At 45.2% G+C, this 13,441-nt stretch overlaps 1 protein-coding gene across 1 annotated transcript in view; it reads right to left on the bottom strand.

Moving 5' to 3' along the window:
* The window catches only part of LOC310793672 (dolichyl-diphosphooligosaccharide--protein glycosyltransferase subunit TUSC3-like), a 120,837-nt gene extending 107,705 nt beyond the window's left edge, over positions 1–13,132 (bottom strand). The window contains 1 exon segment of the mRNA XM_083655526.1: positions 13,014–13,132. Coding sequence (XP_083511652.1) covers positions 13,014–13,118 — 105 coding nt within the window. The 5' untranslated portion in view covers positions 13,119–13,132.
* Positions 13,133–13,441: the final 309 nt, after the last annotated feature.

The following is a 13,441-nucleotide window of genomic DNA, read 5'->3' as shown; positions in this document are numbered from 1 at the left end:
GTGGTTTATCTTTGAGACGATGTGTGTGATGCCTCCATCCTGTAACATGTGGTTTATCTTTGAGACGATGTGTGTGATGCCTCCATCCTGTAACATGTGGTTTATCTTTGAGACGATGTGTGTGATGCCTCCATCCTGTAACATGTGGTTTATCTTTGAGATGATGTTTGTGATGCCTCCATCCTGTAACATGTGGTTTATCTTTGAGACGATGTGTGTGATGCCTCCATCCTGTAACATGTGGTTTATCTTTGAGACGATGTGTGTGATGCCTCATCCTGTAACATGTGGTTTATCTTTGAGACGATGTGTGTGATGCCTCCATCCTGTAACATGTGGTTTATCTTTGAGACGATGTGTGTGATGCCTCCATCCTGTAACATGTGGTTTATCTTTGAGATGATGTGTGTGATGCCTCCATCCTGTAACATGTGGTTTATCTTTGAGATGATGTGTGTGATGCCTCCATCCTGTAACATGTGGTTTATCTTTGAGATGATGTGTGTGATGCCTCATCCTGTAACATGTGGTTTATCTTTGAGATGATGTGTGTGATGCCTCCATCCTGTAACATGTGGTTTATCTTTGAGACGATGTGTGTGATGCCTCCATCCTGTAACATGTGGTTTATCTTTGAGATGATGTGTGTGATGCCTCCATCCTGTAACATGTGGTTTATCTTTGAGATGATGTGTGTGATGCCTCCATCCTGTAACATGTGGTTTATCTTTGAGATGATGTGTGTGATGCCTCATCCTGTAACATGTGGTTTATCTTTGAGATGATGTGTGTGATGCCTCCATCCTGTAACATGTGGTTTATCTTTGAGACGATGTGTGTGATGCCTCCATCCTGTAACATGTGGTTTATCTTTGAGATGATGTGTGTGATGCCTCCATCCTGTAACATGTGGTTTATCTTTGAGATGATGTGTGTGATGCCTCCATCCTGTAACATGTGGTTTATCTTTGAGACGATGTGTGTGATGCCTCCATCCTGTAACATGTGGTTTATCTTTGAGACGATGTGTGTGATGCCTCCATCCTGTAACATGTGGTTTATCTTTGAGATGATGTGTGTGATGCCTCCATCCTGTAACATGTGGTTTATCTTTGAGACGATGTGTGTGATGCCTCCATCCTGTAACATGTGGTTTATCTTTGAGACGATGTGTGTGATGCCTCCATCCTGTAACATGTGGTTTATCTTTGAGACGATGTGTGTGATGCCTCCATCCTGTAACATGTGGTTTATCTTTGAGATGTGTGTGATGCCTCATCCTGTAACATGTGGTTTATCTTTGAGACGATGTGTGTGATGCCTCCATCCTGTAACATGTGGTTTATCTTTGAGACGATGTGTGTGATGCCTCCATCCTGTAACATGTGGTTTATCTTTGAGACGATGTGTGTGATGCCTCATCCTGTAACATGTGGTTTATCTTTGAGACGATGTGTGTGATGCCTCATCCTGTAACATGTGGTTTATCTTTGAGATGATGTGTGTGATGCCTCCATCCTGTAACATGTGGTTTATCTTTGAGACGATGTGTGTGATGCCTCATCCTGTAACATGTAGTTTATCTTTGAGATGATGTGTGTGATGCCTCATCCTGTAACATGTGGTTTATCTTTGAGATGATGTGTGTGATGCCTCATCCTGTAACATGTGGTTTATCTTTGAGATGATGTGTGTGATGCCTCATCCTGTAACATGTGGTTTATCTTTGAGATGATGTGTGTGATGCCTCCATCCTGTAACATGTGGTTTATCTTTGAGACGATGTGTGTGATGCCTCCATCCTGTAACATGTGGTTTATCTTTGAGAAGATGTGTGTGATGCCTCATCCTGTAACATGTGGTTTATCTTTGAGACGATGTGTGTGATGCCTCCATCCTGTAACATGTGGTTTATCTTTGAGACGATGTGTGTGATGCCTCCATCCTGTAACATGTGGTTTATCTTTGAGATGATGTGTGTGATGCCTCCATCCTGTAACATGTGGTTTATCTTTGAGACGATGTGTGTGATGCCTCCATCCTGTAACATGTGGTTTATCTTTGAGACGATGTGTGTGATGCCTCCATCCTGTAACATGTGGTTTATCTTTGAGACGATGTGTGTGATGCCTCCATCCTGTAACATGTGGTTTATCTTTGAGATGATGTGTGTGATGCCTCATCCTGTAACATGTGGTTTATCTTTGAGACGATGTGTGTGATGCCTCATCCTGTAACATGTGGTTTATCTTTGAGATGATGTGTGTGATGCCTCCATCCTGTAACATGTGGTTTATCTTTGAGATGATGTGTGTGATGCCTCATCCTGTAACATGTGGGTTATCTTTGAGATGATGTGTGTGATGCCTCATCCTGTAACATGTGGTTTATCTTTGAGATGATGTGTGTGATGCCTCATCCTGTAACATGTGGTTTATCTTTGAGATGATGTGTGTGATGCCTCCATCCTGTAACATGTGGTTTATCTTTGAGACGATGTGTGTGATGCCTCATCCTGTAACATGTGGTTTATCTTTGAGACGATGTGTGTGATGCCTCCATCCTGTAACATGTGGTTTATCTTTGAGACGATGTGTGTGATGCCTCATCCTGTAACATGTGGTTTATCATTGTTTGACTGAGGCAGATTGAGCTGGCTCACTTTTAAAGGCACCAATAATGAGTGCAAACAGACACTCGATGCCGCGGCGACAGCTGGCAGCCCCGAGCCTGTACGCTGTCAGAACAGCTGCCATCATGTATTGGTGATGGATGAAGGGAGGGGCTTACCTCTGGCTTCTGATTGGTTTCTGTCCGTGTCACTAACGGAACTACAAACAAGCCAGACGTCGCAAGAGCTGCGACCACAATTTCCAATCCAATCTAATTCCATCTAAATGATTTATTTATGTCCACATAGATGCAGAGTACAAAGGACATAAACACTAGTAATGCAATCAGATGTTGGGAGTTGGTCAGATACAAGAGTGCCTAATTGGCGACCACAATAATGCATACAAAGAAGATATACAGTAATACCGCACAGGGTGATGACAAAGGCAGATTGACATACAGTTATACTGTAATACAAGATAAGGGACAGTATCCAATTTCATGGGTACAAAAAGCAGCACCTTCTCCATATTGAGCGACTGCCAATAATAGCAGATACTGAACAATACCTTGCTAACTGTTTGGCCCTTCTCTTAGGTAGACCAGCCATCTGGAGGCCACTCACAACCAGCTTATGGACATGACCCAGGCTACCAAATATGAAAACTAGAAGTTTAAACCACACACACGACTTCCGTGTCAAATTTCAGCCCTCTGCCCTCTGCCATCCTGCATTTAGAAATGTAGACTAATCTCTGAATAGAGAATTTGACACAGGCCTATTGGTTACAAAGATGCATGAAGCAGTCTTCTTCGTGTGAAACGGTGTGGTCTTCTTCATGTGAAACGGTGTGGTCTTCTTCATGTGAAATGGGGTGGTCTGCGACAGCACTAGCTGCAGATCAACACTTGCTGCTACAGGCATCTAGTCTCGCTGGCCAGCCTCCCCTCCCTTCCGTGAGAGGAGTCTGGCAGCGTTGATCACCATTCTGGAATTGCGATGGGCGGCGCTTAGCGGCAGTGCCCTTGGGAAATAGTTTCCAACAATCCAACTTGCCATTTTCGGCGTGTAGCAACGAGCTAGCGTGTAGGTTTCTGCCGTTAGCTTTGCTAGCTAGTTAGCGTTGTTGTTGTTTTCACTGCGGCGGCAGGGCACTATTTACAGCGACAGACAGAGGGGAGGGAGGGGAAGCCACTCTGATTGACATGGTCGGAGCCAATGACAGAGCTTCTTAAGCGGGGAGCGGAAGGCCGAAATCGACGCTTCCAATGGGAGAGCAGCCTGTTTCCGTGCCACCAGACCCCTCTCACGGAAGAGAGGGGAGTCTGGCCAGCGAGACTAACAGGCATCTATCGAGGCTATTTCTTGCTGGTACAACAAAAAGATGGAGAAGACAGAGACTGCAGGCTGGTGTGCCTGGAAGGAGGAAACTCGTTTGCACCTTGAGAGCTTGCCCAGATGTAAAGAAAACAAATGAGATGGAGCTCTTTACAATGCAATTTAAAGAGATTAATAAGCAAACCATTTCCCTGTGAGTCACTGTGACTTGGGCTGCGTCCAGCGGCTGGCTGTGTCTGTCGGAAGTCTTAATTGAAGGCTTTTCCCGGAGATTTCCCACTAATTGATGGCGTTGGTTTGCCCGTGGAAATCCGCTGCCTTGCTAAAGTGCACTCTCGGAGCCAAGATTGACGGAGCCTGTTCTGTTCTGCTCGCCCTGCCAACCTGCGAGCACACAGGGTCAACAACACTGCTTCCACAAGTCAAGTCACAGCACACACAGGGTCAACAACACTGCTTCCACAAGTCAAGCCACAGCACACACAGTCAACAACACTGCTTCCACAAGTCAAGCCACAGCACACACAGTCAACAACACTGCTTCCACAAGTCAAGCCACAGCACACACAGTCAACAACACTGCTTCCACAAGTCAAGCCACAGCACACACAGTCAACAACACTGCTTCCACAAGTCAAGCCACAGCACACACAGTCAACAACACTGCTTCCACAAGTCAAGCCACAGCACACACAGTCAACAACACTGCTTCCACAAGTCAAGCCACAGCACACACAGGGTCAACAACACTGCTTCCACAAGTCAAGCCACAGCACACACAGTCAACAACACTGCTTCCACAAGTCAAGCCACAGCACACACAGTCAACGGCTCTACATACAGTATGTCTAGAATGCATGATCCTATAGGAAGCCTGTCGTTTTCCATTCTGTAGCGCTGTACCAATCTTTGTGCTTTCAACGTTTGTGTTTTTCTGCTCATTCCTGTGACTGTGTTGGGCTCAGGCCATATTACTTATATACATACTTACTTAACTTACTTACTTATTAAATCACTTGTATTCATTTCCCCAATTCCCTTTGATTTAGTTGTCCAAATTCCCTTTTTTTCTATTTTAATTGAGGTGTTCGGATCGATCTTTTAGTTTTGTTTTGATGACTTGTCTCTCTTGGACAGCCTCTTCCACATGTTTGTCAAAGTGAAAACCAAGTTATGAGGTGCCGTGAGGGTCCCACGCAAAACCGACCCCCCCCCCCCTCTCAAAACACCCCAATCAAAAACGGAATTATTTCTCCAGGCCTGTTTTACAGTGCCGAGCGCGTAAACACTGAGCTACAGCTTAGTCCGCCATGTATAAGCCAGGCAGAGAAGCCAAGAGAGAGTCAATAGTGCCTACATACATACGCAGTGTTTAACATGGTAAGTGCTGCTGGAAACTCAGCACGTAGTGCGGGCTGGGCCCTGAAGGCCACACGGCTACATGGTAAGTGCTGCTGGAAACTCAGCACGTAGTGCGGGCTGGGCCCTGAAGGCCACACGGCTACATGGTTAAGTGCTGCGGGAAACTCAGTACGTAGTGCAGGCTGGGCCCTGAAGGCCACACGGCTACATGGTAAGTGCTGCTGGAAACTCAGTACGTAGTGCAGGCTGGGCCCTGAAGGCCACATGGCTACATGGTAAGTGCTGCTGGAAACTCAGTACGTAGTGCGGGCTGGGCCCTGAAGGCCACACGGCTACATGGTAAGTGCTGCTGGAAACTCAGTACGTAGTGCAGGCTGGGCCCTGAAGGCCACATGGCTACATGGTAAGTGCTGCTGGAAACTCAGTACGTAGTGCGGGCTGGGCCCTGAAGGCCACACGGCTACATGTAAGCGCTGCTGGAAACTCAGTACGTAGTGACTCTGATCCACTCATCACACCGGTCCCTGGGTGAGGTGAGGTGACTCTCTCTCTCTCTCTCTCTCTCTCTCTCTCTCTCTCTCTCTCTCTGAGTATAATAGCATCTGCCACAGCGCGAGGTCCGCACGGTGACTCGCGGAGACTCGCGGAGCTCCACCCCCACGGAGCTTGCTCGAGTATAATGAGCCCTTTACTGTCTCCCCCCGGCCCACCCACCCCCCCAGTTCCTCTCCCCAGGTAAGGGGAGGGAAGTGCTTACATTGGTTCTTTCTTTGTGCTGCCGTCAGCCTCAGGACACAAGCTGGGTGTAATATCCAGCCGGGAGGCGAGGTGATGAACGAGGGAGCGTCCCAGAGATATAAATATGACTTTCCTCTGTGTGACTATTTCTTACACTCCCTGCAGGGCTTTGAGGGGGGAGGGGGGGTCCGACCCCGCTGCCCCCACTTCTCATTTTCCTCCGATGATTGGTTTCTCTCCTCGTCGATCCTTATCTGGCTTCCTCGCTCCCTCCTTACTCTCCTCGTCGATCCTTATCTGGCTTCCTCGCTCCCTCCTTACTCTCCTCGTCGATCCTTATCTGGCTTCCTCGCTCCCTCCTTACTCTCCTCGTCGATCCTTATCTGGCTTCCTCGCTCCCTCCTTACTCTCCTCGTCGATCCTTATCTGGCTTCCTCGCCCCCTCCTTACTCTCCTCGTCGATCCTTATCTGGCTTCCTCGCCCCCTCCTTACTCTCCTCGTCGATCCTTATCTGGCTTCCTCGCCCCCTCCTTACTCTCCTCGTCGATCCTTATCTGGCTTCCTCGCCCCCTCCTTACTCTCCTCGTCGATCCTTATCTGGCTTCCTCGCCCCCTCCTTACTCTCCTCGTCGATCCTTATCTGGCTTCCTCGCCCCCTCCTTACTCTCCTCGTCGATCCTTATCTGGCTTCCTCGCTCCCTCCTTACTCTCCTCGTCGATCCTTATCTGGCTTCCTCGCCCCCTCCTTACTCTCCTCGTCGATCCTTATCTGGCTTCCTCGCCCCCTCCTTACTCTCCTCGTCGATCCTTATCTGGCTTCCTCGCTCCCTCCTTACTCTCCTCATCGATCCTTATCTGGCTTCCTCGCTCCCTCCTTACTCTCCTCGTTGATCCTTATCTGGCTTCCTCGCCCCCTCCTTACTCTCCTCGTCGATCCTTATCTGGCTTCCTCGCCCCCTCCTTACTCTCCTCGTTGATCCTTATCTGGCTTCCTCGCTCCCTCCTTACTCTCCTCGTCGATCCTTATCTGGCTTCCTCGCTCCCTCCTTACTCTCCTCGTTGATCCTTATCTGGCTTCCTCGCTCCCTCCTTACTCTCCTCGTCGATCCTTATCTGGCTTCCTCGCTCCCTCCTTACTCTCCTCGTCGATCCTTATCTGGCTTCCTCGCTCCCTCCTTACTCTCCTCGTTGATCCTTATCTGGCTTCCTCGCCCCCTCCTTACTCTCCTCGTCGATCCTTATCTGGCTTCCTCGCTCCCTCCTTACTCTCCTCGTTGATCCTTATCTGGCTTCCTCGCCCCCTCCTTACTCTCCTCGTCGAGTAAGTATATTAAACTTTCACAAACTCAGAGGGAAAAACAGAACAAGTAGAAAATAGTGGTGGGCTGCGTGGCTGCTCTGGGGTCTCTCACTGAGCCTCACAGGGGCTTTTAGAGAGATAGTCTATTTCTCCAGTCGCCCTGAGCGTCGGGTGACCGGGGCAGGGGCGCGAGAGAGAGAGAGAGAGAGAGAGAGAGAGAGAGAGAGAGAGAGAGAGAGAGAGAGAGAGAGAGAGAGAGAGAGAGAGAGAGGAAATGCTGCTTCACAATTTTGTCCATTTCCAGCTAAATAAGATCTTGCTCGTCCCGTAGCTCCGGGCCGGGCGACTGGGAAAGTACATTTCTCACATTATAAGAACTCAATATCTCTCCAGTGGCTCATATACTGTGTGTGTGTGTGTGTGTGTGCGTGCGTGCGTGCGTGCGTGCGTGCGTGCGTGTGTGTGTGTGTGTGTGTGTGTGTGTGCGTGTGTGTGTGTGTGTGTGGCTCCTGTCTGCTGGCTGGTACAGCAGAACTAGCCAGAGCACACAGTCTGTCCGCAGAGCCAGAGGCTGAGATCACAGGCAGCATGGAGGACTAAAGCTTAATAGCTTAATGCTTTAATGGTTTTAGTTAGGGGGCTGTCCAATATTCTCCACTTTCCACAGTTTTATTTCCTGTCTTGAAGTCCAGTCAAAGCTGTGTGTGTGCTGTCATGTCGCAAAAACACTCTCACACTATCTATTTGGACGTGTTAATTTTTTCATTTTCTGTCACTGTGTCTTTAAGGCTCATTAATGGTAACGAGCCCTCTGTTCTGATTGGTTAACCGTTTCAAGACTGTGCGGCAAGACGTGAGGCAGCTACAGGTAGAGAAATCTATCGGTTAATAAACGATGACAACCGCTCGCGCTCGACTGCTTTGACAAAACACTGTTAGTCTGTTATTTCTTACAAACATTAATGAGTGAATCTGGCTTTTCTAATATGGAGTGTGTGGATTTAGACCGTGCCGTTTTGATGCTGTCACCATGTTTAGATTAGGGATGTCACCGTGTATGCGTGTAACCGGAAAGTAAATCATATTCGTTTAGAAAAATCACTGACTACCCGTCTTTTTTTTGTCCTTTTAAATAACGTTTTTAAATAAAGTTTTGACAATGATTTGACTGTGGACTCGCAATCATTCATTTCTCATCAGAAATAAACTGTTTAGAGGTGATAATGCTGCCTGTAAGCTACAGACGATAACTTTAACGTTACACTAATTAGTGCAGTAACGTTGCACGTAATGGACGCATGGCCCATGTGACCGCGGCGGTCACAATGTAACGTTAATAAAGCGGGCGAGACCTCGCGGGGAAATTTTGTCACTCGAAAACTCACAACATCGTTCCAGAAGTACCCGCGACTGTTATGACAGCGAATGTTGCTGCTACTTCCGCTCTGGACCAGACAACGAGTTCAACAAAGAGGGAACAGACACACAGAGAACATCGCTGCTGTCTATGGGTTTGGGAGGTATTTGAATGGCGACAGTGCCCTCTAGCGATTATATAGCGCAAATGCGGTAACAAAAAACAAAATAAAATAAAAAAAAACCAACAACAACAGGTTAACCGGTTACACGCTGCCAAAAGGTCCCGTGTACACGTTTAGAAAATGTTGACACCCCTAGTTTAGATAGAGACCATCCAAGTCCTCACAGAGGCAAGGAGAGTCCTGTCTTACACCACTGGGACGTTGAAGTCGTTGAGCAAACGCTCCTTATAGGAACGTTTTAGGGGTGGTGGTGGGACCTTCAATGTGCGAGAAACACTCACTCAATAACGAAGGTGAAATAGTTCTACAAGAACCCCAACTTTTCTACATCATATCCTTTGGTTTCAGTCATTCACCGTTTTTTTTTCTTCTTTTTTTTCCCACGGACCTTTGATGGATAGAAACCCATAAAGCGGCGCGGCGATCAATTTCATTGATTGAGGAAGTGGGATGTTCTTCGACGTTAAAATAGAGAAAATGTCTGAATATGACAGTGTGAAGTGTAAGTAATGGGACAGGCAGGGTAGGTTCCTCTGGTTGCTGCTGACTGGCTGCTGACTGGACGATTGGAAATCGTTTAAAAAGTTACGCACACGAGGCAAAAGAACAGGCTGCTGTTGGCTTTTGGTTATTATGACTCTTTGTTTCTCTCTGCGTTTAATCACCAGAACACAATGATGACATCACCTGGATTATAGCTTCAGCTTATTGGATGCTTTGATTTATAAGACTTGCATATTCATTATCCATTATTTAGAATGATTTTTTTATTTTCTTTATTATTATTATTATTATTATTATTATTATTATTATTATTATTATTGTTGTTGTCATTGTTATTATTATAAATTGGTCAAAATATGGTTTATGTTCAATGATTCGAATTTAAAGTGCTCCTCCTGGTGTCTATATAGATGTGATTAACCATGTTGTTATCACCTAATTTGGAAAATAATGAACTGACATACAGAAATGTCACAAGTGAAGTGAGAAATGCAGGCTCATGTATATAATGTATTAGTGCTACTTTAGCTTGGACCCAATGATGTGGCTACGAGACGCAGTGTTGGGCAGTAGCTTGCTACAAGTAGTGAAGCTACATAGCTTAACTACATTTCTCAGTAGCTTGGTGGTAGCTTCACTACTTTTGAACCAAGTAGCTTTTTCAGTAGCTAAGCTATTTATAGACCCAAGTAGCTTGTAGCTTCCCGCAAAAGCTACAAGCTACTCTCCAGAGAAAATCCATGAGCAAAGCACGCAGTGGAGATTTCTGCTGCGGTTTGAATTAAACAGGAGGAGACATTGCATATGTCAAGTGTGCCTGTGTAGCCAATAAAGCACTTCCAGTTCCATTATGACGGACAACAAGACAGTGTTGTTGTTTCATCCTTGCTTTTTAGCATCCTTGCCCCTCTTGCAGCAAGACCCGGCACTACTCTGCCTCTGACTGGGTTGGGTTTAGGCAATGAAGACTGACGATTGGTTAAGGGTAGGGCAAAATATGTCATGTGCTGGCGAAGTCACATCAGCAACGAACTTTGAAAGATGGCAGAGCCAGAGGGAGCCACTGGCAGTGATGAAGAAGACTTTCAGGTTTTATTGTCTGTTTTTGAATATTGTGCCAGTGAGAGTTTCAGTGTGTTTTATAATATAATAAACAATCAAAATGATATTTTCTTTTACCTGCCTATTTGTTTGGTTGAAAGTTGTTCTACATGAAGTTAATTCAATGTGCGAAAAAAGTAGCTTTGATGTAGCAAGCTGCTTTGCCATGTTGCTCGTAGCTTAGCTTGCTACATTTCTCTGGGGATAGCTTCTAGGGATGGGCATTTCTAGCAAAAACACTATTCGAAATTCGCTGGCCAAATTCGAATTTAATTCGAAATTCGAAAATAAAAATAAAAATGTAAAAAAAATTAAAAAAAAAAAAATTTAAAAATGTTTTTTTTTTTTTTTTTTTTGTGAGTGAAATGTTGCATTGTCTCCCCTGATTCTAAGTCTACGGCTTTATTAATTAATATAAAAAGCTTCTGCTGTGGATTTTTAGCTCAAACAAGTATTGCACCACTGAAGTAAAGAACATGTTACATGACATTGACATTTTCGAAAATAAAAAACAGTTTTGACAATCATGAGTGGTTCATTAAATATTTAGTAGGCTCAGGTCTGAGTGCCAAAGGGGTGCCAAAGTCACCCCCTCTCCCTCTTCATGGGATTTCATCCGCCATTCATTTTTCCATAAACCTTGCTTAAAATGCTTATAAAAATTGTTTTACTTGCTCAAACCAAGCGATTTGACTATACTTAGAATCAGGGGAGACAATGCAACATTTCACTAAAAAACAATTTTTTTTTTTTTTTTTTTTTGAATTTTGAATTTCGAATTTCAATAATAAAAGTCGACCTTGATAATAACAACGATTATTCGAAAATTCGAAATTCGATGCCCATCCCTAATAGCTTCAATGTAGTTTAGCTATATTTAATTGAGAGTAACTGATAGCTTAGCTTACTACATTTTCCAAGTAGCTTGCCCATCACTGACGAGACGTTTACTACACATACTCTGTGGTTCTCAAACTTTTTCACATAAAGGACCCCTAAACTGACACAAATTCCACGTACCCCCCCGCCCCCATCTTATAAGATTCTTTGCTTTTAGATGTTACCGAAAGTGAAACCCACAACCAAAATAGTCACACATGCTGTCATTGTGTTACTATTATAGACAGAATTCTAGTGAAACTGTATTTATATTCCCCTTTGTGACCCCCAGGAAACCCCCTCAATGACCCCACTTCAGACACATGTACAGATTAAACAGGTAGTAATAATAATTGGAAATTAATAATTGTAATGATAAGCAATGATTCTGCCTGTGCTGTATTTTGGATTAGTGTTAAAAAGTTCAGCAAATATGTATGTACATCATCATCATCATCATTATCATCTTGTGGGGAGCAAAATGCACATTTAATCTACGGCACATTTCGACATGGAAAATGAATTGTCTTGAAAATGTTGGCTGTACTGTGTACAATACTATTGACACTTAACACTACTGAAGTGCACTGATGAGGTGAATTCAAATAAAAGCCATCTCTACCAATCAGATATAGGAGCTGTAGATGTATGATGTTGTACTGCAGTCAGTGCATGTCCTCCTCATTGTGTATGTGTATATCAATCATCACCAGGAGTGAAAGAGATAGTATACACTACAGCACATGTTATGATGTGACTGTAAATAGCCACACATGTAGCGGTAATAGTGAAAATAAGAGAGCAGACAGCCACACCAGGCCCTACATACTGTAAGCTACAGCAGCACAGTGACAAATGACAGGTAGCATCAAGACTTCCTCCTTCCGTCTCGGCTAAAAACACTCAAACAGATACACTTTCATTCATACACGATATATTCAGGCCTCCCAAACTAAACAAAAGGCTATTTTCAGTCACATGACGTTATGCCAACTCTTAAAGCACTGTAGTGAGTTAAAGGCAGCTAGCAAGCAGCTTCTGTTCCGCTACTATGCGTTTCCTCCCCGAGCATCAACAGCCACAGCAGCAAAGTCAAGTCACCCACGTTTCCAAAACACCACTTCCGGTCACAGTTTTCACAACAAACCCCACATTAGCCAACATACAGCAGTCATCTCGAAGTAAAAGCAAGTACCATTGCAAAGTAGGCTACTTTAAGTGACAACAAAGGATATATCCAAGACGAAATATGTAGGGACGGAAATAGTTGTTCTCCCCCTTTTAGCATGGATGTACTGAAAGCCTAAAATGTCATGTAGAGAGCTGCAGAAAAACTCAATCACAAAGCTGACATCAGACAACCTGGAAGCATGCATGTGTTACATAACGTGCATGACAAAACAGCTCCTAAAGGTCAGAGACTGTGGGTGCTTCGGTACCAGTTTTTCCCGATGAGACAATTTGTTAGACTTTTACTTTGAATGCAAATTCTATTAACCTCCGGTATTACACTGACCCTAACCCTAGCTAGCTCGACGCACCTACCGCACACCGGTTCATTCAACATGTAAAGCCCTCTCCGTAAAAACACAACAATATCCGCTGAAGAAGACATTGAGAGAGAGAAGCCGTTACCTCCTTCTTCTTCTGTCCTCCCCCGGGCGGCAGGCACAGCAGCAGGAGGAAGAACACACACACCAGCGGCAGTTTAGCCACGGATTGAGCCCAAACAGACGCCATGACGAAAGGATGCTCTGACTGACAGCCAGACACGTATCTGCACCGTGATTGGATTCCGACTGGACCAATCAGGGCAGAGGATGTGAGGCCGAGGGCGCTCCTGGGTATTGTAGTATTTATGAGTGTTATGGAGTTCCTGGTTGACAGACCTCTTTCACCTCTGGCTCATTCATCCTGTGGTTAAAAAAACGAGCTCACTTCTTTAAAATGTCGTTCCCCTCTCTGGCCCTTGAATGTTAAAAAGGCTACCAGGCCTTACTGTTTACCTCAGTCATTCCTTTTCAAGTTCGTTGTTTGGAGTACCAAAGTCACGCCCTCTTCAG

Source organism: Poromitra crassiceps, assembly GCF_964638095.1.
Source record: "Poromitra crassiceps genome assembly, chromosome: 19".
NCBI lineage: Eukaryota > Metazoa > Chordata > Actinopteri > Beryciformes > Melamphaidae > Poromitra > Poromitra crassiceps.
This window is presented reverse-complemented; position numbering and strand designations above follow the sequence as displayed.